This window comes from Excalfactoria chinensis, chromosome 19 (assembly GCF_039878825.1).
Source record: "Excalfactoria chinensis isolate bCotChi1 chromosome 19, bCotChi1.hap2, whole genome shotgun sequence".
Taxonomy (NCBI): domain Eukaryota; kingdom Metazoa; phylum Chordata; class Aves; order Galliformes; family Phasianidae; genus Excalfactoria; species Excalfactoria chinensis.
Window position 1 is genome coordinate 6,278,891 of NC_092843.1, and position 25,253 is coordinate 6,304,143.

At 40.8% G+C, this 25,253-nt stretch overlaps 2 protein-coding genes across 9 annotated transcripts; one reads left to right on the plus strand and one right to left on the minus strand.

Moving 5' to 3' along the window:
* Positions 1–932: 932 nt before the first annotated feature.
* On the minus strand, positions 933–11,971 carry TUBD1 (tubulin delta 1). Of its 8 annotated transcripts, XR_011905634.1 has the most exons (11): positions 11,667–11,810; positions 11,187–11,381; positions 10,506–10,653; positions 9,891–10,107; positions 9,046–9,277; positions 8,118–8,282; positions 7,309–7,449; positions 6,601–6,784; positions 5,354–5,597; positions 4,128–4,253; positions 933–1,071 (listed from the first exon to the last, which is right to left on the minus strand). XR_011905634.1 is itself a non-coding variant. In XM_072353800.1 (9 exons), exons 2-9 carry the CDS (start codon positions 11,356–11,358, stop codon positions 5,495–5,497), a joined length of 1,362 nt encoding a protein of 453 aa, XP_072209901.1. In that variant the 5' UTR covers positions 11,359–11,381; positions 11,817–11,971; the 3' UTR covers positions 5,221–5,494. The 8 variants fall into 8 exon arrangements, 7 of the variants coding, with proteins under 7 accessions (XP_072209901.1, XP_072209898.1, XP_072209904.1 ...); XM_072353800.1 differs by lacking the exons at positions 933–1,071; positions 4,128–4,253; positions 11,667–11,810 and adding an exon at positions 11,817–11,971 and having other exon boundaries at positions 5,221–5,597; XM_072353797.1 differs by lacking the exons at positions 933–1,071; positions 4,128–4,253 and having other exon boundaries at positions 5,221–5,597; positions 11,667–11,823.
* Positions 11,972–12,107: 136 nt separating this feature from the next.
* Positions 12,108–24,316, plus strand: RPS6KB1 (ribosomal protein S6 kinase B1). The gene is made up of 15 exons (XM_072353383.1): positions 12,108–12,318; positions 14,349–14,398; positions 15,429–15,549; positions 15,712–15,780; positions 16,172–16,319; positions 16,655–16,712; positions 17,328–17,428; positions 18,182–18,272; positions 18,412–18,502; positions 18,818–18,925; positions 19,191–19,253; positions 19,737–19,814; positions 21,378–21,485; positions 22,073–22,185; positions 22,692–24,316. The coding sequence occupies exons 1-15, from the start codon at positions 12,247–12,249 to the stop codon at positions 22,927–22,929; spliced, it is 1,509 nt and encodes a 502-aa protein (XP_072209484.1). The 5' UTR covers positions 12,108–12,246; the 3' UTR covers positions 22,930–24,316.
* Positions 24,317–25,253: the final 937 nt, after the last annotated feature.

Here is a 25,253-nt window from a genome sequence, read left to right on the forward strand (position 1 = left end):
GATAACTGCTCCGCTCCACACCTGCCTCCTGATGGCCCCAGAAACTGCTGTTCAGTCCATGTAAGAAGTACAGGTTAATGACTTGCATTCTCCTCCTGCTTGAGAAATCCTCTGTCCTTAACACCGTTGGTTTAAGTCATAATCTACTTTTTGTTTCCCCGTGGCATTGGTAGTGTGCCTCATTTCACTGTTCTTTGCTATAATGGAGAATCACACCTGTCTGAAAGATAGATCAGTGAGACTGTGAACTCCCTATCTCTTTAAGCTGGAAATCTACTCCTTTGGCAGTAGGGTTTGGCTGTGACAGAGAGATGGCCGTTCTGATTGAATAATGAAGGTGCTGGTGTTGATGGCAGACTGCTGCTCACTTCTGGTGATGCTGATGGCTCTGCTCAGTCTTTGCCCATCATGCTCAGCACTCTGTACAAGTCGAGGTTTGGCTCTTGAGTGGAGTTTTCTTCAGTTTGAGAGATCCCACATGGAGGTGTAATTTCAGGTTTCCTTTGTTGATGAAAAAATAAGCTACTTTGTCACAGGACGCATTTGGTTCACATCTATTTATATATATATATAAAATAAGACCTTTACAGTGATAATACTGAGTTTGGAGACGGTCTTACAGAGGGAAACAGTGTGATAAACTGAGTTAAGGTCTCAGAGGGAGGGACATGATTTACACCATCAAATAGCTGCATGCATACATCTGTGCATCTGGTGACTCGGTCGTGTTGGAGCTGCTCCATGTGGGGTGAGGAGGAAATAAGTGTCCCAGCGTGCTCTTTGGTAGTGGTAGAAACACAGCCATCCCACAGCACTCTTACATGGGAGTTCGTAGTGAACCCAGTATTGTTCAGAGCTGTCTGGAGAGTGGCAGCTCTGAACTGTTGCCCAGCTCTGGCTGTTCTTACTGAGGCTGCCACAATGACTCTACGGCTGCCCTTGCCAACCAAGAATTATGGAGTCAGTGTTTCATTACACCATCAGTGTGTGGAATGAGGCTGCTTTCCATTTGGCTCCTTGGGTGGTGCGCTGCTCACGTGCTCCGGTCACTGATCTGTTACATGTCGGAGCCTGCTGGGCAAAGGCTCAAATTAAATCATGTCATCTGACCACAGTTACACCATTCTCAGGCAACTGAAGTGCACTCATGTGAGCCTTTGAGTAAACATTACACTGTACATGTAACCAAATAGGTACAATAATTGCTTCTGGAGAACATGCTCATTTAAGTGCACATATACTTTTTACAATGGCATTTGCTTCTCATCATATCATTAGTGAAGGGAGCTCACAGCTTCCTGAAGTGAGACAAGAAATGTTGAGAGGAGTCTTGGTCAAGAGAAAGTTCTCATTTTTCTTATTTTTCTATCTGATGGAACCTTTTTCCCTTGCTAATCTCTTACCCCTAGCCGTCCCCAGCCTCTTCCAGCTTGCTCTGTATCATTGGCAATAATGTTTGTTTGAAACGCCACCCGTTGTGCAGCTGTTGGTGCTTCTGGGAAGGGGTTAAGTGTGTTCTGCTGATTCACGGAGGTGGGTGACTCATTACCCATCCGGACAGAGGGGAAGTGGCTGTCTGGAAGGAGAGGATCATACAATGTGTGCTCAGAAGGGGCCATTGTGAACATCCAGTTTGACTGAAAGAACCGGAAAGGCTCTACAATTAAAATTTGGGATTATTAGCTCTGCAACCAGGCGGGTTAAAGTCTGTTGGAGTGTCCAAGCTGTGCTGCTGGCTTGAGGAAGAAGCCTACACTGGAATTTGCTGCACTGGTGAAGGTGTGGCTGGGGTGTCCTTGAAAGCAGTAGAGGAATGGCAGCACCTCCACTCTTTTTGGAGCTTTTTGTAATATGATAGAGCCATGAAGCACATTGCTGGTGGATGTTCAGTTTTAAAGCAGTGTCCAGCAAATCTCAGGCTTCCTTAAAGTACTCTTTGACATCCGAGAGGACTTCCTTTAGGATGTTTGGGTTGTCATTTCATAGCACTTATACTGAATTTATTAACAAATGCCAAAGGAAATGAATGATTCATTCAATACCTTTTTCACCCTAGTGTTTTCCAGTCATGTACCAGCTGCTAGTTTGCACATAACTTCCTTTTTTCGTGTTGGCAGAATTCCGGTCTTTGTGGATACTACAGGCTTTTGCCCTTAATCTAGAACTGTTCCTGTTGCTAACTCCATGCTGGTAAGTCCCCTAAAAGTCTACTTTCATTGTTCATATCCTTTCTTTGCTGCTATGGAGTCTTACTTTACAAGCATGTTGGAATAAATTGCATCAGTGCCTTGTCATGGGCCAGTCACTGTCTTTAAAGTACTTGCAACTTAGGTGACCAAATAAAGTTATCCTGTTCACTCAGTATTTCTGCTATAGTTAGTCCTTGAGTCAACTTCCAGGGGACCTGCACCTGTCCATGACAACAAACAATAGTGAGATTTGATGCATTGTTCCTTGGTTCATGGACTTCCTGTGGGTAGTTTGCCTAAAAGCAGTGGGGTCAGGGCCACTGGTGCTGCCATCCCTCGGTTCACCATTGCCTTGGGATAGCCTTGGATCTATCTTGCTCATTTCAGCTGCTAATGAAGCAGCAGCCCTCTGCCAGGCTCAGGCTCTCATTTACACAACTAATTTTCTCCACAAACAATAATATAGAATTCACCACCTTCTAGTACAATTTGGGATGATGTTGGGAATAGTTATTCGCTTCCTGCCACTTGACCCTCTGCTCTCCACATCCTGGGGAAAAAATAGAGGAATTCAGCCACAGATTAAAAAAAATGAAGGCTTAGTTTGGGAGAGGGTGTGAGAGTCTCAAAACTGAGATCAGCAGCAAAAAACACTGACAGGAAAAGACCTGGAGGAGCCGAAAATAATTCCTTTCAACCTCCAGTGAAATCAAAGTAATTGTAAGAGCTAATACAATGCTTGCAGTTCTGTTTTTACCTCCAATTTTTGTAGCTTCAAGAAATCTGCATTGTCAACATTCAAAATTTGACTGGCATCTTGTTAAGCAGCAGTGAACTTAGTGGTATAGCTCTGCCATTAAACATAAAAACTCAAATGTGCTATTTTGTTAACTGAAAGTGACATATTCCATTAAAGAATAGATGCAGATGGGTGAATGGCTCTGTGGCATTCGTGGCTGCAGTAAGTGCTGCTGCATTTGCTTCATGCTTGGAATTGTAAATATACAGACATAATGCAGTGTTATTTCTGCAAGTTACTTATGTAGTAGTACAGTAACCTACAGCTCTCTTCCTTGTTGCTAAGAGGACTTAACCTGTTGTAGCTTTTTAAAAGCTATCTTGTAACGCAGTGTCAAAATGAGGAAGAATGTCCATCCCTGGGACCCAGCCACTGGAGTTACCTGTTTTCATTTCTGACCCTGGAAGAAATCCTTAGTCTGACAGCAGTATCTGTAGCTAACTCTAGGGAAAATGATTTCTACCTTTGCTAAATATCCTGTGTCTTTTGAAGGGGGGAGGAAGGAGAACCTCACTGTTCTTGCTTTCCTGACCCTTTGCTCTTTGCAAACCTGAACTGCCCAAGCTGGTTCTCTGGATGTTTTGTGCAATCTTTCCTCCAGTTTCTTGTGTGAGAAGACCTGCCCAGCTTAATGGTTCATTTAACAAAAATATTACACCTTTTGATTGTAACAGTCCCCAGTCTCTGAGCTGACAGGAAGTAATTTAGTGAAAAAAAAATATTATCAGCTACATGTGATTTTACATGTAGTATATCTGGATAGTTGAACCATGATTATTGTGTCCTCCTTTTGAGAAGGAATTCCCAAAACAGGAATTAAAGCAGCTGAGTGAAAAGAGAAGGCAAAGCGAGCTGAGTTGTTGTGTTGTGTACTGTGGTCTGTAAGAATAGTGTCAAAATGTGTTATCAAACACATCAAGAATCTTTTAATATGAAAAGTCACTTGAGTGCATTTACCCCACCTGCTTTTTTTGTCTTCCCTCCTGAAACTTTTTTTCTCTGAAAGCATTAGGAATTAACATTGCTTATCTATAAACTCCCATGACATGTATCAGAATCTCCTGTGGCTTGCATTGAAACTACAGCCATGAGAGTGTTCAGCTATTGCTGCTTCTGTATTTGAACAATTGTGAACTTACCCCAATACTTTCTCCACAGTCAGTTGTACAGTTACTTGGATCAGATTTATTTGCCTTTCCAGATCTCATGCTCGAGCTACTTTGAATAGCTGTTCCTGGATGGATTTTAGTGCTTCTGTTCCTGACCTGTACAAAAATGAAGAGGTAAATGAAACCAGGAAAGGAAGTATAGATAAGAGCAGTGTGCAGTGTCTGCTGTTCTCTGAGTGAAGCCCAGCAGAATTAAAAGGGCATTTCTGCATCTACTGCAGTGTTAAGTCACTGAAGATTTAAAATCTAGAATTTTTAACAGGGCAAGATTTCTGTGCAGGCCATGTTGCAAATGTCCTTAACGTATTTACTGCTCTATGTGTTTGCTCATCTTTTAGTTAAAAGCTCTGAGGCTTAAACTGAAACTGTGATATCTGTCCACTTCTCAAAGGAAAAGTCCTTGAGGTTGATCTGTTTGGTTTTTTTCTTCAGAGTGGTTTTTGGTCACTTTTGCTCCTGTAACTGGCTGCTGTGTTTGCAGGCTGCAGCTTCACTGTGGCACCACCTTGTGGTCGTAGTAATGTTTGTCAGGAAAATAAGAAAGCATGGTTCTTAAATTTTGGGATTACGTAACATTGCAATGTTATCCATCTGTAATCTGACAGCAGTTCTCCTCCCAAATCTTTTTAAATACTGAAAAATAGATTTAAAAAAGAACACTTGCTTGCTCTCCTAACAAATAAAGAAGAGCAGGAGTTGCAATTGTCTCTGTAAATGAATGGAAAAGCATGGAATTCATTGTAACCTCTAATATAATTGGAAGATACCAAAATGAAGACCCCCCCATTCACAGGTGCATTGTTGTGGAGTTTCTTTCATCCCAGATAGTTCAGAACTTCCAGTGTTTTGTCAAGGTATGGCCCTTAAAGTAGAATTTAAGCCCTACTTTGCTCTAAAGCACTGCATTGGCAGACTGTTGTCTCTTGAATGATACCCAAATAGAGTTTGAATTAATAATTCTGATAGTGTGTGTTTTTATCAATATTAAAGCATTCCAGGGCAAAGTGTTAGCATGAAAAATAGGAACTGGAGGAACTGGAATGCCTAGAGAGCAGCCCTTCTGTATAGAAATTCTTTATTAAAAATATGCAAGCTCTGAAAATGACATTCAAAAATTAAGCTACAGATATCAGCTGTTTTGGAAAACAGCTACTACATCTGTTAAATAGGAATAGTACCCGTGCATATAAACATACTCAGTTCTCATCTAGTGTGATTCTGACACATGCCCTGCTCACAGGATTAACAAGTAGTTGTAGTCCAGTAACTTATATACTTGATAGTTGATGGAAGGTCTTCCAGTGCCGGGCTCTTTCAGGAAGAAAGCATTTGAAAAATCAGAGGTTGGTGTAACTGGAGATAACTTGTTCCAGAGCTGTGAAACTGTCCAAAAAATCCTCCTCTTCAATTCCAAACTTGGTGTACTGGTGAACATAGGCTCTGCGTGTCCAAGTCACAGTAGAAACAGACAAGATGTTAGAAAACTATGAAGAATCTGACACATTCAATTAGACTGTTTAGCTGCTGTAACAAATTCAAATGGATTTTGGTTTTCACCCCATAACCATGCTGGTTAGGTTTTACCTTGCTCTCTTGAACTCATTCTGTAATTCATACTTACTGATAAATCATGACTTCTTTCTAGTAGTATTTGTTACTTTGTGTATTGTTTAATGAGACAGAGTTGCATCTAACAAAATTCAGCTAACTGGGAAATGGAAGGAGCTGTGATGATTAAATGAGCAAAGTAATTTATAAAGTTGAGATGCAGAGCCTAAACCTGTGTGTACAGGATAGCTTGCTTCACATCAGTGCTGTTTTTTGCATCAGGTGGTAAAAATAGGAACACTGCTAGTAGATGCAGTATTTCTCCTTTGACTTTTAACCACCAAATTCCTGTTTATCAGGTATCTGCTGTGACACCCAGTAACCTTGGTGGGTTCATGGTGACCAAGTAAAGAGACAATCATTTTCTAGATTTCTTGACTCTAATGTGGAACTCTAATGTGGAGCCTGAGTAAACACAGAAATCCCCTCAGTGTTTTTGAACTGAGCTAAGAACTTGTTTCCTGGAATGTGAAGCACGTCTGTATATAATTTAGAAACTGTATGATCAGTAAAAGAGTTTTTATATATTATATTTAGAATGGGCAATCTGGAATGTACTAAGTTTAGGGAGCTAGAGTACTGAGAAAATGGCCAAATTGACAGCCCTAGAATGTGTGGTATTGCTAATCCACAGAAAATAAGCACTGTTCTGTGCAAGGTAAGCACTTTGCTGTCATGTTTCAAGTAAAAAAGTGTTTCTGCCGAAGTGCAGGAATGGTATTCATGCTCATTCACCATTACTTTGCTGAAAAAGAGACCTTTCTCTGCAATGATTTTGCTACCACTGAAGATAATGTCAGCTATAAAGGGAATGAACAGAATTATTTTCACTTACTTGGAAGCAAACATATTCCAAGCTTTTCCTACAACATTATCAAGAGGTTTCAGCAGGAACTGGCTATTGCTAACCAGAGAAGCAGACTTTTCATACTTATTAAATGCTCTTGGGGTTTTCCATGCATTGAAAGCATCCTGAGGATTTAGCCATGATGTATATAATGAGGGATCTCGGAAACTTCCTGTAGCAGAAATAAGATAAATGTAAATATTTGATAAATGTAAAACTACAAGGTCTTGCATCTTGATCTCGTTAGTCCCATGTGACCTAATCAGTGCTCAGTGGATCAGTTCAGCCCTTGAGAAATGTCTGCAGACTGGTCAGCCTGCTTCAAATGTACTGAATGTTTGAAACAGTTATACTACCTAGGAGTGTACTCTACTGTCAGTACTTCCTATGTGAGGTATGCTTGTCATTCCAGAAGCAGCAAAATATATTTTCAGACAATATTGCTAAGAATTCTACTGCATAAACAGACTTCAGTCTCTTTGTCCTTCCCTACAGCTCTTCAGTTAATACAGAAGTCTTAGCTGTAAATACAACAGTCCTAACTAACTACACATGGCCTTGCACATTAAAATCTTTCTAGAGGGAACACTGACTTTATTAGTCAAGTATGTGACCTTGTTTTATTTTCACTTTCATGCAAAGAAAACAGTTGAGATGAGAAACAAATGGCTGAGTTGTTGTGCCCTTCCTTCTCACCTAAGTCTACACTGTGCGTATCTTTTCCTCGCAGGATGACCAGGTTGGCAATGGAAGTATTGAAATGCAGCAGCTTGTTTGTGGAATGACTGGAGGAGACGGAGGAGCCTGGACATGGCGGCCGTACTTGCCAATCAATACCTACAAGATTTTTGCAAACAAGATATAAAACAAAGTTAATGTTTCATGAAATATGGATTCAGACTAACTCTGTGTCCCAAGCTTAGTTCAGACTAGGGTTTGTAGTTTCTGCATGTCAGCTAAGCAGCAATTACACAATTCTCAGAGGAAAGCCGAGCTTGGCCAGCACTGTTTTCCTGGTAGTCACTAATCTTACCAGAGAAATAGATACTTTTTTTTCTATAGTTAGCAATCTGCCAGCCCATTCTTTGCATACGTGGAAGCTTTGCTGAATTCTCAATGTAAATGATATCGGAAAGCTAAGCATATGATTTTTATTAGTAGGTGTATCAAGAAAAAGCATAGCAGAACAAATGATCCAAAGAATGTTCCAAATGAATCATGTAAATTAAGTGCATAACCCAAAACTGTCGTTTTGCATATTTTCAATAGTTATAATTAACTGAGATGTCTGGGAGCAAAAAACACGAGCAAGCCAAGAGTGGCAGCTGAGTGAATAGTGCAGAAGCAGCTGGCTATGTGGAGGCAAATTCCTGCTGTCTGAGGGCAGCAGCTTGCTTCTGAACAGAGCGACTGAAGTCAGCGAACACCACAAGACACAAAAAAAGCTTTATTTCAGCTGTAAAGAGGTATGTTTAAAGAGTGATGGATGAATCAGTGCTTCTTACCTTCTTCCATTTTAGCATTAGCAATGAGCATTTGCCTCAGATGTTTGAGGAGTCCAGGCCAACTGAATGTGCTATATGCGAGGGAGTTTTCAGGCATCTGAGGTATGTTACGGAGACCCAACATCTTGAATTCAGGGTGTGGAACTAATGTCTCCATTAAGTCTCCTGAAAAAATATTAGAAACGACAGATGCTCATGTTTGATAGAAATATTGCATAGGCTAGTTAAAAAAGGAGAAGAGCATGAGGAATTTTACAGAGATCTAGTAACTGAAGGTAAGAAAGCAGAATATGTAAAGTTTATCAAATACACAGACGCATCTGACAAAATGCAAAGATTTACAGCCTACCACTGAGTTTCATACAAGCAAGTTAACAGCTCTTATTTTACAATTTAGACTTGTCCTCCTTTTAGTCTGACTCAAATTTTAAAGACCTTCTATGCTTCTGAAGAGATGGAAAGGAAAATGAGAGTTTCATTTTACGAGCAGATTCTTGGCAAGCCTGTTGCTTGTTGCTACAAAGTTGCATACTACTGTGTCTTCGGATCTAAACACAAAACTAGCATTTTGTTCACACAGACTTCTAATATTAAATGTTAAAACTCAGTCTAAAATTACTGCCTGGCAGAAATTTCCTCTGAAAGGTAAGTAAGTACAAGGGCGGTAGTCATTTGAAAAAGGAGGAACATGAGTATTTTGGTAAAGAATGAAACCTGGGTATCTATTTTTGACTCTGTTACAAAGTTAGGGTTGAATTACTAACTTAGTCTTTCGCTTTCATCTCTTTTTTACTATCTTAAGCCTTGGGTTATATGTTATATCCAAATACTTGAGTAAAAGAGACTGAAGAACTTAAATTCCCCAAAATGAAATGATTACAGAAAGATGTGTGAGAAAGCCTTAAGTATCTATACTACAGTTAGATACCTAAGGGGTTTCTGCTGTAGTGTAAGCCAGATTCTGCTGTGTGTGCAGGCTGGAAAACACTCCCCAGTTGATGTGCAATGACTTGATTTACATCCCTGAAGGAGATGTGTTTAATATGCATCAGCTGAGCACAGATCTTGTGGATGACATCATTTTCATGAACAAGAAGAGCATCTGATGACTGATACAGATGCGACAGAGTCAAAACAGAATTGTAGTTTTGAACAATTACCTGGAAAAAGAAAAAAAACCGAACAAATGAGAGTCAAACAACTTGATCTCTTTCTACATTTTAATATATTACTCTGGCTACTGTCATTTACTCAGTTGTGGTTAAGGAAGTGATTCATTTTCTTTGCCAAAGGGCAGAATAAGGTCAGGAGCTGGCACAGCTTTTTCATGGAAATGGAGCAAGACCCATGAAAATCATGTTACTCATCTCAGTTCAGAATGAAACCTGTCTGGGAACTGATTATCATGTTCTGATACTGTCATAACAGGAGATTTCTAGATAGCTAGTAGAGCTTCTCATGAAACTGCATTAAGTAGATTTTAAATGTTTTCTTACAAGCTTGAGATATCCATGATTTTTAGATCATTTTAATTTTTAGATGAATTTGCTCATTTTGATTTTTTAATGAAACAACACATACCAAATATGAGGCAAACAAATTGCTTTCCGTCATGTTGAACGTTCAAAGAATAAAGTGTTCCTCTTTTCTAGTTTATTTCAGTTGCAGATAGTTTGCTTTACTCATGAAAAGCAAACAGTTTATTTAAGTTTCCTTTCCTCTGTGATTACAATTATAATCTTGCAAAATATCTCTGGGAAAAATGACATTCACCTCACCAGTGCCATAGGGCCAGATAACATGGTTTAGTATAAATGAGGTTGGAAAAGCATCTCTTAAACACTGAGTCACAAATGCTCCTAGGCCAGAACCCGTACCGCCAGCCATGCTCATTATTGTGAAAAATCCACTGAGTCGATCACATTTCTCTGCTTCTTTTTGTACCAGATTCATGATTACTTCTTTGTTTCTAGGCCCATGAACAGAGTAACTGTAGAATAAAGAAAAATAAATTGCAGGTGATGTAAAGGCAGTGAGGTCAGCCTATTCATAAAGGCTACTTTTCTTTGTATTATCGATATAACCTGGCATCGTGTCGCTCATTCTACTTGTAGTAAATAATCCTCAGCTGTGGCATTTATTTTGCAAAAGATAAATGTTTATAACCTATTGTTAAACATATTCTAAGCCATTACACTTTCCCTGTAAATACCAATTTCAGTTTGCAAAAAGCAGTGTAGTAATGTTGCTGCTGTATGTACTGTTTCTCTACCTTATGTCACTAAACAGTTTTTCCCACACAGCTGCAACAGTATCACTCCTAGAGAGCACAGACAGTTCATTATCCCCTACAGTTCTGCTAGTGAAGCTGAGAATGATTATTCATACCCATTTGCCCAGTTGTTCCCGGACCCTTGCTTCTGACAGAAGTGTGACTGATCATCGTATTTCCAGTGGCCAGACCGGGCAGCTATTGATAAAGTTTGGCTGATTACTTTAGGTTCCATGTCAACAAGCACAGCCCGGGCAACAGGTACTGTATAGGGAAGAGAAACGAAACTTAAGTGCTGGTATAACAACTAGTTTATGTGAGATAGACAGACTTGCATCATGGCCCAACTTGTATTCCATCCACCCACATAAGCTCAACTAGAACAGAAAACAGGATGTGGCAATGTCCTGGATTTCTAGAGAACCACTAAAGATAGATCTGAATAACAGGGACATGGATCTTTTGGGAAATAAATGTCTCCATTTGTTTGATAACACTAGATTCAAACAGTCCAGGCCCTACTGAGTGGTGCTATCTGCCTAGAGCAGGAAAAGCAGATGTTTGGAAGGGCAGATCATTTATGCATACACGTCCTGTTTCCAGCTCTGTTACTGGCAGATGTGCTCTGTGGCCTCAGGCACTCTACCAGCCGTGACTTGGCTTCTGTAGTTGTAAGCAATGTCAGGAAGGCAGAAGGTTGGGACAGTTCTTCCAGACTGAAGGTAGAACTTGGATGATGTCAGTACCAGGCAGGAGACCAGACCCTGTGTGGGACACAGAACACCTAAAGGCTGTACCTCCAGACTCCGCCTCGCTGAAAAACCGTTCAGTACAGGCATCGTGGTAAGCTTCGTTCTCCTTCTTGGAACACAATCCATGTGTACCACGGACATCACCACAGATGGTGTTAAACACCTCCTGACCAATCTGGTTACCACACTGCCCAAGCTGGACTGTGATGATTGACATTCTATTTCACCTCGTGTTTGGCCCTAAAAAAAAAAAAAAAGAAAAGCACGATGGGGAAATAAAAGATGTCTAAAAGGTTCAGACAAGCAGAATTCTGATCACTTTTGTAACTGTCAGCGCTCCAGCCCGAACGTCAAAGAATATTGACGGCAGTTTAGAGACGATTATCTGCGTGTGGCACCGATCTCCCCGCGCGGCCCGCTCCCGCCCCCCGGGCGCTGACCGGGCCCCTCACAGCGCCGCGCCGCCGATCTCCCGCCCGCTCCCCGCGGCCGCCATCTTCTGGGTCCGCCCCCACCGCCCCTCACGTCGCTCGGCCGCCCTTCCCCTCCCAGCGCCTTTCTCCTCGCCGGTCCCTCCCGCCCGGAGCTCCCATCAGCTCGATGCCGGCTCGGGGGGGCGTTGGGCGGGATCCGCTATAGCTCCTCCTCAGGGCTGACGAGCCCCTCGCGCCTCACTTGGGACGGCCCGCTGTGCGCATGCTCAGAGGAACGCCGGGCAGTTGGGGCACAAGCGGCGGGCAGCGGGGCTTCACAGAGCGCACTGCGCATGCTTCAGGCCAACGGCTTCGCCGCGCTATCTACGCAAGCTCCGTGCCAGGAGCGAGGGCGGTGGGCTCGTACCGCGCATGCTCAGCTTCAGCTCTACGCCCGCCGCCCGGCCGAGGACATCGCCGCGCATGCTCAGTGCGGCACCGACCGCCGCAGGATGGGTTTGTGCGCCTGCGCGGCGCCCGCAGCCGGGGCGGGGGCGCTTGCGCAGTGAGGCCGGGCAGCCGTGATGGCGGCCGTGGCGGAGTTGGGGGGTGCGGGCCCATGAGGCGGCCCAGGCCTCGGGCACTCAGCGCAGCGAGGAAGGGGCGGCGACGCCTCGGCTCACACCCGCGCCATGGCGGGCGTGTTCGACATCGATCTGGACCAGCCCGAGGACGCGGGTTCGGATGAAGAGCTGGAGGAGGGGGTGAGAGCGGAGAGCCGGGCCGGCGCGGGGAGCGGGCGGGTGGGGAGGCCGCCAGGAGGAGCGGCGCCCGGGGGAGGCCTGAGGGGGGCGGCGGGGCTGGCTGGGGGCGGCGGCGGCGGCGAGAGCGGCAGAGGCGAGGCGGCTGAGGCGAGGCGAGGCGGAGGCCCGGGCCCGCTCAGGTGAGGCCGCGCCCCGCCCCGGTGCGGCCCGGAGAGCTCCGGCCCGGCCGCGCGGTGCCCTCATCGGGGCCTCCGCTGCAGCGCTCGCTATTAGCGGTCGTGTTCCGGCGGAGCGTTTTACCCTGAAATCTTCGCGGTGGGTTTTGTAGCACGAGCGCGGCAGCGGGGTTTGGTGTCACATGTGGGGACGTCAGTGCGGGAGTGCTCGTCTCTCTGGAGCTGCATGCAGGATTCGCTCTGGCGCCAAAATCAAAAGCAAAGCTTTGAAATGCTGGCCGGGGTCTGGCGCAGATCAACGCGTGTGTCCATCTCACGTGTCCCCAGATGGGTCGCTTTGTGATCTGTGTTTATTTTTCTACCGTACTAGATGCTTTTAAGGCCCCTTCGGGTATCTTCTTGCACGGTCGCTGTTAGTATTTCTCTAGTGCTACCGTTGCTTTTCTATGTTGTTGTATATATTAAAATGTTTGCTGCTGCTTAAGCTGCTGCTGCATTTGTGCTGTGCTGTTTGAATAGCACTCCTTGGGATTAGCAGACGCCCCAAAGTGCAGCTGGGATAGTCACACTGCGTGAGAGCTGCAGAGGTGTGGTATGATGGCTGAAGGCATGGCAGTCCTCAGGTTGCAGGAGAAATGCTGTCTGCCACCCCAATAATCAATACCGGACCTGGCTTACAAGCGTCAGTTGCGACACGGCGCCTGCATTGCCAAGAACAGGTTCTAAGGGGTGGGACAAAAAATACTTGTGGCCCAGCTTCTGTGCGCAATGGCAGCCTAATGCAGTACTCAGGTGCTTCTGGAGAGATTAGGATGGACTTGCAGTTAAAACAGAACTGGGGAGAGGGGAACGTGTGAGCATCAGGAAAGTGTAAGGGAAAGGTGCTTTTATTGTAGTGATTGTGCATATCTTAGAAGGATCTGAAGGACACTGAAATTCTTCTGGGAACGCGATGGGTGTTTATTCTGTTTGTTGAGTTGGTGGCTGTTTTGAATTTGTTCATTGTTGTCTGATGGTTGGGTCAAGGGCACATGAAGCTGGTTCTGTTGTGAAATAGATGTCAGGGGGCTGGATTTCTCTAATAAACACTAGCAAGGGGATGTGAGCAAGCAAACCTCTGTCCTGGAATCGGACTTGAACTTCATTCAGGACTCTGATTGGCTGTGGATTCCAGGCTATGGATTTGAAGCTGTTCATCACTGACTTGCAGTTGCTGTTTTATGTATATATTTTTAAAACTGAAAATGTAACCTGTGTCATCGTCTGAAGTTTGTTAGAAGCTTGCCCGTTAAATTCTATTTGTATTCCTTCCAGCTGTCTGCTTGCTTTGCACTTCTGCCATGTAGAGCCACATTTAGAGCGAGGTATTATCTTGCATTAGGGGTCCAGCCGAAAATTGTTTGAAGAAAATATGTCCTCAAAATTGAACTACATTCTTTAATGGCGTCTGGTCCTGCTGTTGAAGTACTTGAGCCTTTTTAGAAATATTTGTGCATTAATCTGCCTGAATGATTGTTGATCAGAAAAAACATACAGGACCAGAGTGTGTTATTACTACTGGGATATGATTACCACCAGACCTCCTGCATCAGAATTTAAGCTATGTGGAAGCGTTGCAACACTTGGACTGGATTTTGTAGGCTTGTTATGTTCTGCTCATAATTTATTATTCTTGACATTTAAACTTGTTTAGTTATATATACATATATATTTATGTGTGCATATGTAACAGAAACTATATGTGTAAGCATATTCACACGTGTAAAGAAACTGTAAAAGACATCAGTACATTTATTTGTAACTATACTTTGTTTCTTATGTTGCATTTAATCTTCCTTCTACTCCTGTCCCCAGGGTCAGTTAAGTGAGAGCATGGACCACGGAGGAGTTGGCCAATATGACCTGTAAGTTGCTGCTAAGAAAATGTTCTGTACCATTCATGCCAACTACGTATAGTCTCCGTATAGTCTCTACTTTGGTTACATTATTAAGTTGAATAGAAAATCTTGTCATTCTTGTTCAATTTGAGTTTTTTTGGTTCTTTTGCTATTTCTTCACATTAAAATTTGTGACTGTATATAAAAATAATAATAAAACAAATTCTGGCAAAACCTGCTGTTGTCTTTAATCCTTGTTTCTCCTAACATAGCTGTTGTATTGTATTTGAATAATACTTGCAGTATGAGTGTAGTGCCCTCTTTGCAGAACATTCTATGTTCTGTTGGGCTTATAGAGGCTCTGGCTGCATATTTGCATAGCATTCTGAAGCAGATGAGAATTCAGTTCTGATTTGATTGCACAAGACAGCTACCTTTAGCCATGCTTTATGTATAGATACTCAGCTTGTTTTCAGTGTGCCACATGTAACAAGAAAGCAGCAATAGTTTAAACAGTTCAGTTACCTTTTCTGTAGCAGGGTAAGGTGTTGGCCTCACCCTTTTACAAAAGTGTAGTATAATTTAGCAACATCCTTAAGTTGTGGATCAGTCTTCTTCTCTGGCATGCTCAGAGTTGTGACTTCTTTTGCTTTGGCTTTTTCTGCACAGTATTTGTTACAGAAGTTGTATTGTGACTGTGGGGACTGCTGGATGTGATTTAAAACTCAAACACACCTTGCAGCATTGTTATCTTTTGGAAATGTCCAAGTCAGTTATTGGACCTTCAAACTTAATTCTGGTACAATACAGAAATATATGATGCATTAAAATGAAGGAAATCTTGATACAGGCAGATAGTCATCTGTGCAAGCTAAAACATAGTGTTTTGCACATGTAGAACTATAGTTTCTGATGCTAAGAATTCTTATCTCCAAAGCAGTCGTTTAGATATGTCAGTTTTAGCATGAGTTTTGCCGTAAGTGGTTTGCTTGCTTACTTTCTCTTGATCGTTGTCAAGTTTCAGGTAGTCTTATATTCTTGTTTCGGTTTTATCCAGTGGCATGGAACATTGTGAAAAATTTGAGATTTCAGAAACTAGTGTAAACAGAGGTCCAGAAAAGATCCGACCAGAGTGCTTTGAGTTACTGCGCGTACTGGGCAAAGGTGGCTATGGAAAGGTAAGGGACTCTTTTCTACAAAGGTAAACCCCATTATACTGAAGGCAGTCAAAGTGCTCACTTGCCACACTTGGGGAGGTCTAATCTTTCCATCCCATGTTCTAAAATGTTCCTCCTATGCATTTCATAATGAGTAATTGCTTTTGTATTGGTGTTGCTTAGGTATTTCAAGTACGAAAAGTAACTGGAGCAAATACCGGGAAAATTTTTGCCATGAAAGTTCTTAAAAAGGTAATATGAGTGTTCACATTTTGCTACTATCTAAAAGAAATTAACCTGTTAGCTGTTACAATTATATAATTGTTTAATATACTTGAAATCGATATTTGCCTATGATACATCCAGTATTAACAAGGTATGCTAGAATTTATAATGGATCTTTAAGTGGTTTTGTCTGCAGAGTTCTTACTGGTTTATTTAAATATCTCAAGATCTCTTCTGATCTAAATTACTCTATGAAATAAATAAAAGAATTACACTTTGGCAAGAAACCCATTAATAGGGATTTTTTAAAATTATAATGTTGCTAACTCATAGCATTGTGATTTAGTAAACTCACAAGGAGTTAAATATAAAAGTGCAATTTACCGTTTCCTTATGCTCACATTTCTGCTGTTTGTAGGCAATGATTGTAAGGAATGCAAAAGATACAGCTCATACAAAAGCAGAGCGGAATATACTAGAGGAAGTGAAACATCCCTTCATCGTAGACTTAATTTACGCCTTTCAGACTGGTGGAAAACTCTACCTCATCCTTGAGTATCTCAGCGGTCAGTATATGAAATTCTGTTCTTTATTCTTTGTAGCCTAGGTAATCTAGAACTGGGATTTATAGTGATAAAAAGCAGAAGAAACAAGGGCAGAAATGCTGGTTGGTTTCCTTTTCAGCATGAAGTTTGGATGCGTTTGGTAGTTCTTTAAGTTGATAGTGTTATGTGAATATCAGAATAGTACGTTCTCAGTTATGCTTTTTTGTGAAACAACTTTTTGGAGAGCAGCACACAATACCCACCTTTAACATATTTTTTAGGAAACTGATTTTTGACCGACTTAAGATGATAGAATGCACTTTGAGAGAGTATAATACTCATTTTTCTCATGGCAGGAGGAGAACTATTTATGCAGTTAGAGAGAGAAGGGATATTTATGGAAGACACAGCTTGGTAAGTGAAACTGTTTTGGTAAATTAATAGGGTTTCTCAGGTGCTTAGAAGTATCCATTCTGACTTGGAGAACTGTAATGACTTCATTTCGTAAAGTCTTTTGAGTAACAATATTTTACATATAAACAAATTGAAGCTACCTCTGCTAGCTTAGGCTTTGCACAACCAAATACAGTTGTTATCTGTCCCCAGCACAAGCTGATAATATTTTAGAAAAAGCCTCAGTGTGTATATGGGGCTGTATTACTGCACTGTTCCACAAACAGCACTGAAAGTGCTGCTAGTTACCTTCTTAGCTTTGAGTATTTCCTTCTGCTTTTACATCTAGATGTGATAATACAGATTGAAGCATGTTTTACCCAGTAACTGTTAAGCTCAGATTCTTCCAAATCCATGAGGTAGCACGGATAAATCTAATGCGAATGGCATATGTTTGTATTTCATCTTAGAATCTCTTTGCCTTCTGGCAAACCAATCTCAAAGGCTTCACTATTTCTCTGATTTCTTCTCTCAGATACTTTCAAGGAATTATTGATGTGGACATAGTAACCTTAGTGCTTAAGAGGCTCAGCATGGTTGAATATGTCTAATTGCCTGACATATGTTTTCTTCCAGCTTTTACCTAGCAGAAATCTCGATGGCACTCGGGCACTTGCATCAAAAAGGAATCATTTATCGCGATCTGAAGCCAGAAAATATCATGCTTAATCATCAAGGTAGAAATATAATAATAATTATGTTGTCAGTCATTTAAGCACTTCTTCAGAGGTCACTCTTTGCTTCATTCATATGTGAATTTTCTAGTAACAGTTGCATGCTCCTGATCTTGCCTGGTGTAACTGAAAAACTGCCAAAGTTAATTGCTTGCCATTGAAACATAGGTTCCTCAGATTTAATAGAGAGGCTTTAGCAAGCTCCAAGTTGTGTATATATAAGCTCAGGCATTTCTTGAGTGGTTGACTTGCTACTGTTACATCTCTGAGATCAAAGCATAATTCTTCTGGGTCATTGTGAAATACTTAAACGTGTGTCTTCACACGGAAACTTTAAATATCTGTGTGACAGCATCAGTGACATTTCAGTAATGGGGTAACAAGGCATTAGTTAGGGACAAGTTAGGTAAGATGCCAGCCTGCAGCTGAAATGACTTATCAAGTTGCTGATGCTTTGTCTGACAGTAGCAGCAATTCTGGATCGCATTGCTCATTGCTACATGACAGGGATTAGTCTGGCAATCTGTACCATCCAGTATTTCCATGTGGTATGAAACAACTTTAGTCTTTGTATATAATTATGTCATTCTGTCTTATTAACTGTACTGCTTGGTCAGACCATTTACTGCAACTGGAGGTATTTCAGAGTTACTGCATATTAATGTTAATATATGTATATATATATTTAAATGTTGTTTATACAAATGTTGGGATTCTGGTATTTGTCTGTTTTATATATTATTTATTTAATTTCAGGTCACGTAAAATTGACAGACTTTGGATTATGTAAAGAATCTATTCACGATGGAACAGTCACACACACGTTCTGTGGAACAATTGAATACATGTGAGCTGCCTGATGAAATGCAGAAGTATTTAAGAACTGATGGTTCAGTCAGTTACAGAAATTGTACCTGAAAAGCAGCAGTCGGAATGACTATGAAGCTTATTAAAGTATTTCTGTATTTTCAATTTTTTGATTATAGGGCCCCTGAAATCTTGATGAGGAGTGGGCATAATCGTGCTGTGGACTGGTGGAGTTTGGGGGCATTAATGTATGACATGCTGACTGGAGCAGTAGGTGCACAGTTATAATTGCATGTATTTCTCTTTATAGCTTTTGAAGTAACCTGTCTTTTAATTCAGATGCATGTATAAATATGAATATACTTGTATGGACTGTAAGTAACAGATATAGCTAAAATACAACTGCGCTTATTTTGACTACAGTCATGAGCTGGTCTTATCCAAAGAATTACTTCAAATTCCTATTTACAATAACTTTATCTGCTTTATGCATTATTGAAATTAGGGTTTTGGGTATTTTTTTGTACACAAGTAAGAGATCTAAACAAGTCATATTTTTCCTTCCACTGCAATGGTACTTTCTAGCCTCCTTTCACCGGGGAGAACAGAAAGAAAACAATTGACAAGATTCTCAAGTGTAAACTCAACTTGCCTCCCTACCTCACACAAGAAGCCAGAGATCTGCTTAAAAAGGTAGGATTTTAATAAATGTCAGTTCTGCACATGTATGTGGAAAACAGAAATATAATGATACCACTACAGCTCTTTACCCCATGCTTGTTTTGCCTGCTGCTAACTCAGTCTTGGTTTTGTGTGGCAGATTTGACTGTTATGTAATGAATGCGGATTTTCTGATTGTTCCATATTCATTCTGTGTGGTATTCGATCATGATGATTCATTTCAGGACTAGTCTAATCATAATGACATAACTAATTCTGGATGTTATTTCTTATTAAGCTGCTAAAAAGAAATGCTGCCTCACGTCTAGGAGCTGGCCCTGGAGATGCTGGAGAAGTTCAGGTAATTTTTGCTTAACTTCAGAACTCTTAAACTACCTCACTCAAATGTTACAGGGAACATCAGGGAGAGTGTATCTGACTTGAAATGTAATGGACAGAAAGGCAGCCATGCATGACGGGTGATCAAACCACAATGCTTTGAAATATAACAAAAGAGCAGCTGTCTATCTGATAATTTGGGATTTGGATAATAACTTTCTTTAGCTCTGTTTTCCAGTAGATCTTTTCTACTAGTTTTAACAGTGGTGAACTGTATAGTCCACTGTGTAAGAGTGAAGTTACTTTAGCAACCTGATGAAAAACCTGCAGGTCCTTGCATATAGTGCGGCTTTCTCAGGTTAAAAGTCTAACTAATGTTGTGTTGCATAGAGAAAGCTTAAGCAGAGTCCTGTTTCTTCTTATTGTGATATCTTTTTTATCTTAAATTTCTGCAAGTTATATCCAGAAGGCTGATGCATGACTGTGCTGTTGCTAACCCTTCTAGGCTCACCCGTTCTTCAGACATATTAACTGGGATGAGCTGTTGGCACGAAAGGTGGAACCTCCTTTTAAACCCTTATTGGTATGTACTCAGAGAGCTGTGTGATACTTCTCTTGTGTACCTTTAGGAAAGGTCTTAAACAATGTGCTATCTAAAGCTTAGAAACCTTCACTCTTAGAAATTGGAGTACCTTTGCTTCCTGGTACTTCAATAGTTAAATGCATCCACTTAAGTTACAAAAAACAGTGAATCTGAGAACTGGTTAAAGGAAGAAGCTGTCTGGTGCAGGTTTCTTTTTTTTCCTTTTTTTTTTAAACCCCAAGAACTGATGGTGTATCAACATTTAAGAAACAAAAAACCCTTTCATGCTGTTCTGCCTTATTAATCTGCAGTCGTGGTATTCATCTGTCACCAGGATAGGATATTGTTTTTTTTATAAGAGAAGGTGGAAACAACACCTGGGAGCCAATTTATCCATCTATTCAGCCTCCCAGAGAAAAAAAACTTCTTCAGTTTTAATTCACTCTGCTTCTACACTGTAGATTGTTCAGACTTGGAAGTGCAGTTATTTCTCACATAAGTCAGTACTTAGTTGAAACTAAGGTGATAGTTGCTAAGCAAAAGTAAATGAAGTCACCTAGTTAAGTTTGGGTGTTTGCATAGTAATGTTTGCACTGCATCTAGCACATTCCATGCAGTATTTAAAGTGCACCTTAAGACAAGGATGTGGTGAATAAGCCAGTTTTTTTCTACTCTGTGTTTTGGTGATGTGGAATGTCTTTTTTGTTTTGGGTCCAATTAGCTACAGCGGTGAAGTTGTAGGTATCCTTCCTTGATAGTTCCTGACTCAAAATCTCACTTGAAAGTGATTTATGCATCCCTAGTGTTGAGTGTACTACAGTAGGGAGACTCCAAAGCTTTTATCCTCTCCTTTTTTGAATGACATTTATAATGACACTGAAGACTGGTATATCCAAACCAAATATCCACAGATGGCTTTATGTTATTAGCAAATTTTATGAAAGCCATCTGTACTGACTTAGATGGTTTTTAAAGCCATTTTCCTTGGTTACACAAAGGCCTCCACAAGTGGGTTATGTATTTGTCTTTTTGGTTAGGCTCAGTGAGAGACAATCTTGGAATGATGTCTGTTGTTCTTTGACTGAATTAAAGAGGCAGTTACTCCACAGTTGTCATCTGTCCCTTAGTGTAAACACTTCTGTCTGTGAAATTGGGATTCAATCATCTGGAGAAAGACTTCCAGAAATTAATAGTTGCAGCTGTTCTATACTGGTTGTGACCAGAGTTAAACTTGAAAGAAACTGCCATTGTATTTCTAAAAGTTTTTGTTTGTAATTTGAGATTTTTTTTTTTATTTTTTTTTTAAAGGCATCTTTTTAATTTGTGTTCCTTTTTGATCCATGATTTTTGCCCCTCCCCCTTGCCTTTATTTCTCAGTGTCAGTGCCCATAGTGACCTCCCACTGGCAGCGACAGGATTCCGACACCACTCCAGGGCTTTACTACAGCAGAGCTCTGCCAAAATCCTATGGAATGAACTCCATCCAGAGGCTACACTGATCACCGCTAAGCCATTTGGTTGATATCTGTAATATAAACCCTTAATCATTTTGTTTTTGCAAAGCAATCTGAAGAGGATGTGAGCCAGTTTGATTCAAAGTTTACACGTCAGACACCTGTTGATAGCCCAGATGACTCTACTCTCAGTGAAAGTGCCAACCAGGTCTTTCTGGTAAGTGAGCCAGGGAGAAGCATTCGATGTGGAGAGTTCTGTAGTGTTACTTGGAAGCAGTAGAGCAATTCAGGTAATTTAATTCTATTGAATCTTACCATCTGATACTCAAAGCCAAACTATCAGAATTTTGAAGACATATACAGCGACAGGTTTAAATGTTTGCAGATTTTGAATTACTTTGTTTATTTTCAGCATTTTTTATATAGATAACTTAAAACCCATCTAAACGTTGCTTGCTTTCTGAAATGTTGGCATTCTAATTCAAAATTGCATTAAAAATCCTGGCAATGTGATTGTTTGCATTGACATGCAGACAGTCCATCCTTTAAATCAAAACTAACTAGGTTGAACGCGCTTCTGTAAATCTGTGATCCAAGTAGAGATATCTGGGGCGAGCAGGTATCTGGGCAGGGAATTCCCTAAAGTCTTGCTGTTTGCATCAGGTAATGAGCAGATGTTCACACGTCTCAAGTTACTGTCTGTTCTGTAGTTTTCTATTTAATGATGGTAATAAATGCATAAGTCACCACAAATGTCAATCTCACCTGTAAGTTACTGTAAGTGCCCTTGTTGCTGTTTTGCAGGGTTTTACGTATGTGGCTCCATCTGTACTTGAAAGTGTAAAAGAGAAGTTTTCTTTTGAACCAAAAATTCGATCACCTCGCAGATTCATAGGTAGCCCTAGGACTCCAGTCAGGTATGTCTTTTTTTTTCTCCTTTTTTAGCAACTTTTTGGCAAGTAGTTAAATAACAGATAAAAACAAAACTGCTGTTCTTCTTAGCCTGTCACTTCTGGTGAAGCACAGTATCAGTCCTATTTTACAAACTATGTTATTGGAGATGAATTTCTGGTGTTTGGCAGCACAGGAAGTACTAATTGGCCACCTTAGCAGTACTGGTGCAGCCTTGCAGTCTGGTGACTTTGCTACGTGTTCCTCTAAAACTGTTTCAGAACATGTGAGGTGCTTACGTGCTGCTGAAGAATCATTTCAGTAACGAAAACTGCAATCTAGAAGTTACCTGGTTACTTACAGGAGGCTGTGGTAGATACTAGAATTCAGAATTCTCTCAGACTTCTGAAAATAGAAGCAAGAATTACATGCTTCTCAGCAGGGATTTGAATTCGGCTCCCTGCAGAATAAAGGGTATAACTTTGTGCTGTGCATATCTTCGTTTCTGATTTTTCTATTTCTTGTTTTAAAGCCCTGTAAAGTTTTCCCCTGGGGAATTCTGGGGAAGAGGTGCTTCTGCCAGCGCATCAAATACTCAGACACCTGTGGAATACCCAATGGAGACGAGTGGAATAGAACAAATGGATGTGACAGTTTGTGGAGAGGCTTCGGCACCGCTTCCAATCCGGCAACCAAACTCTGGGCCATACAAAAAACAAGCTTTCCCCATGATTTCCAAACGACCAGAGCACTTGCGCATGAATCTATGACAACACAATTTTTTTAAGCCTTTGAAGGTGGAAAACAAAGAATGGACATAAGCCCCTTGAAGTTGAAATATGAGGGCTTGTATGGTTTACTTTTAAAAAGTGACAGTATCAAAGAGTCAGTCCTTGCACAGAGCGACTTGGAAAGCAAAGAAAAATGGATTTTTTTTTTTCTGTCAATCAATGGTGCATAAAAAACTTTAGCAAATGGTATTGCAGAACTCTAGGCACATCATCTAACTGATTCGCAGTGACATCTTCTCACCTTATCAAGGATTTTTCAGCTCGATAGCTTGAAACTGACAGTATTAAGGGGCAGGATGTTGCTTCAGAATCACTGGTCTAGTTGTGAATGTGTCAAGGAGGGTTAGCCCTTTCACTAGGCAAAGTATGAAATGCCTATATGCTTGCAACCGAGGAATAATTAGCATGCAAGCTTGGTTGAGCTGTTTCCTGCAATGGGGTGGAATCAAAGATGAGAGATAAAATTAATTGGTATTTCACATTCAAAACCGAATGAGTTTTTTTTTTTATATATATATAAGAAAATATATATTTTTCGAATAGATTTTTTTGATTCAGCTCATTATGGAAAGTATCCCAAAATTTAGAATACAAAATAATTGGTTGCTGTGAAGAAAGTAAAGGCTCTAGTTCTGATTCTCCTCATGAAACAAAAAATCAGTAAGCGAGTTACTCAATTACCAGCTTGGCAACATGGGGTGGGAAAGAACTGTTTCACTTGCTTCCCCAACTGAAATACCTGTTCCTGCAAAGACGAATGGATCTGATCAAATCACAGTGCTGCTATGTTCTAGGCTTAACTGGAAGCCATGGGCTCGAATTCACGTCCTGCTTATTTCACCCTTGTCCTCAGCAGACATTTCACTGGGAAACATCATGTTCACTTAGCTGGAGATGGCTGAATATGTTCAGATTCTTACCCATAGAAAAGGTTGGGGAAAAAAGTGCATCTGAATGCGAGGTCAGGAGGTGTGGCTGTACTTCCACAGGAAATGTACGCACGTTCTACGGCATGTAAGCGAACAAACCTTTTTGTAACCAATGGGTAAGAACTTCAGGAAATCTTTTTTAAAATAAATTTTTTGCTTATGGGATGGACTTCCCTGCCATTACATATTTCTAAATTTGCTAATTATTATGATGATGGTTATTTTTTCCTATGCTGGGGCAATAAATTTGCTGATTGTATGAGGCTGAGGAAAACGTCAAATGGCCTTTCAGCGAATGTCTTCCACAGTGGGTCAGAACTTCAGCAACGTAATTTAGCAAACATGTTCTAAGGACACTATTTATGTTTTTAAAATGGTCACAATCTGTACAAATGGCTTACAGGTACAAAGAATAAAATAAAGGTAACTTTACCTTACTTAATACTTCCTGCCTTAAAGAAAGCATTTCCATGAGCATAGCTGGTGAAAGGGTTAATATCTGCAGAGCTTTACACTAGTTAGAGTGTGTATGGTGTGTGCGTGTGTGTGTGTTTATGATCATGCAACTGCATACAAGTCCTGTCATTTTTTGCCTGCCACACGTTGCATTATCTTTAGTCAAACTGTGCAAAGTCTACTTCTAGTGTTTCACAACAGTAGGGATTTTTTATAGATTCTGCTTACTCTGTGTATACTGAATCTTTTTGAGCCATAGGATCCAAGCCATAAGACTCTCTACACGTTGAATCCGATCAGAGTTTGCAAGCCAGAAGGATTCAGTGATATCTTGTTGATACTAATAAAGAGCCAACAAAAAAGATACATATGATTGAGCAAAAATTAGTATTTCGTTTTCTTCCTGATAAACTTTTTTGTTGGAGGATTTCTTTTTTAGTTTTATAAGGAAAATCAAGTTACCTTCCATTGACATAAACTGTACTGGAAGACTTAATGTTTTTCATTAGGTAATATGGCTGCTGGTGACACGTTGTGAAACTGAAATCAGAATGCTTATGCGTGTGTATATTATGCATATTTGCAAAGAGGCAACGCTACAAGCAACGCCTGCTCTGTGTCACTTGTTAACATAGGTTTCCTGTCATGGTTACTGAGTACAAATGAACTTAGTTGAATTGAATTGTAGTTTTTGAGGCAGATCTCTTGGTCCTAGTTAGTTACAGCTAACAGTTCCTTTTCGGTTGGCTGGATAGAGTTGTCCAGTAGAGTTGGTTTGGTATGGCTGGCAAGAATGGCAAGAGTTGTTTGTCTGAGTTCACCGCTGAATTACAGATACGGTTCATCATTTTGAAAAGGAAATTTCATATCCTGTCCACGTTTCATCCCATAGATTGTAAGGTTTGATTCCCTACCATA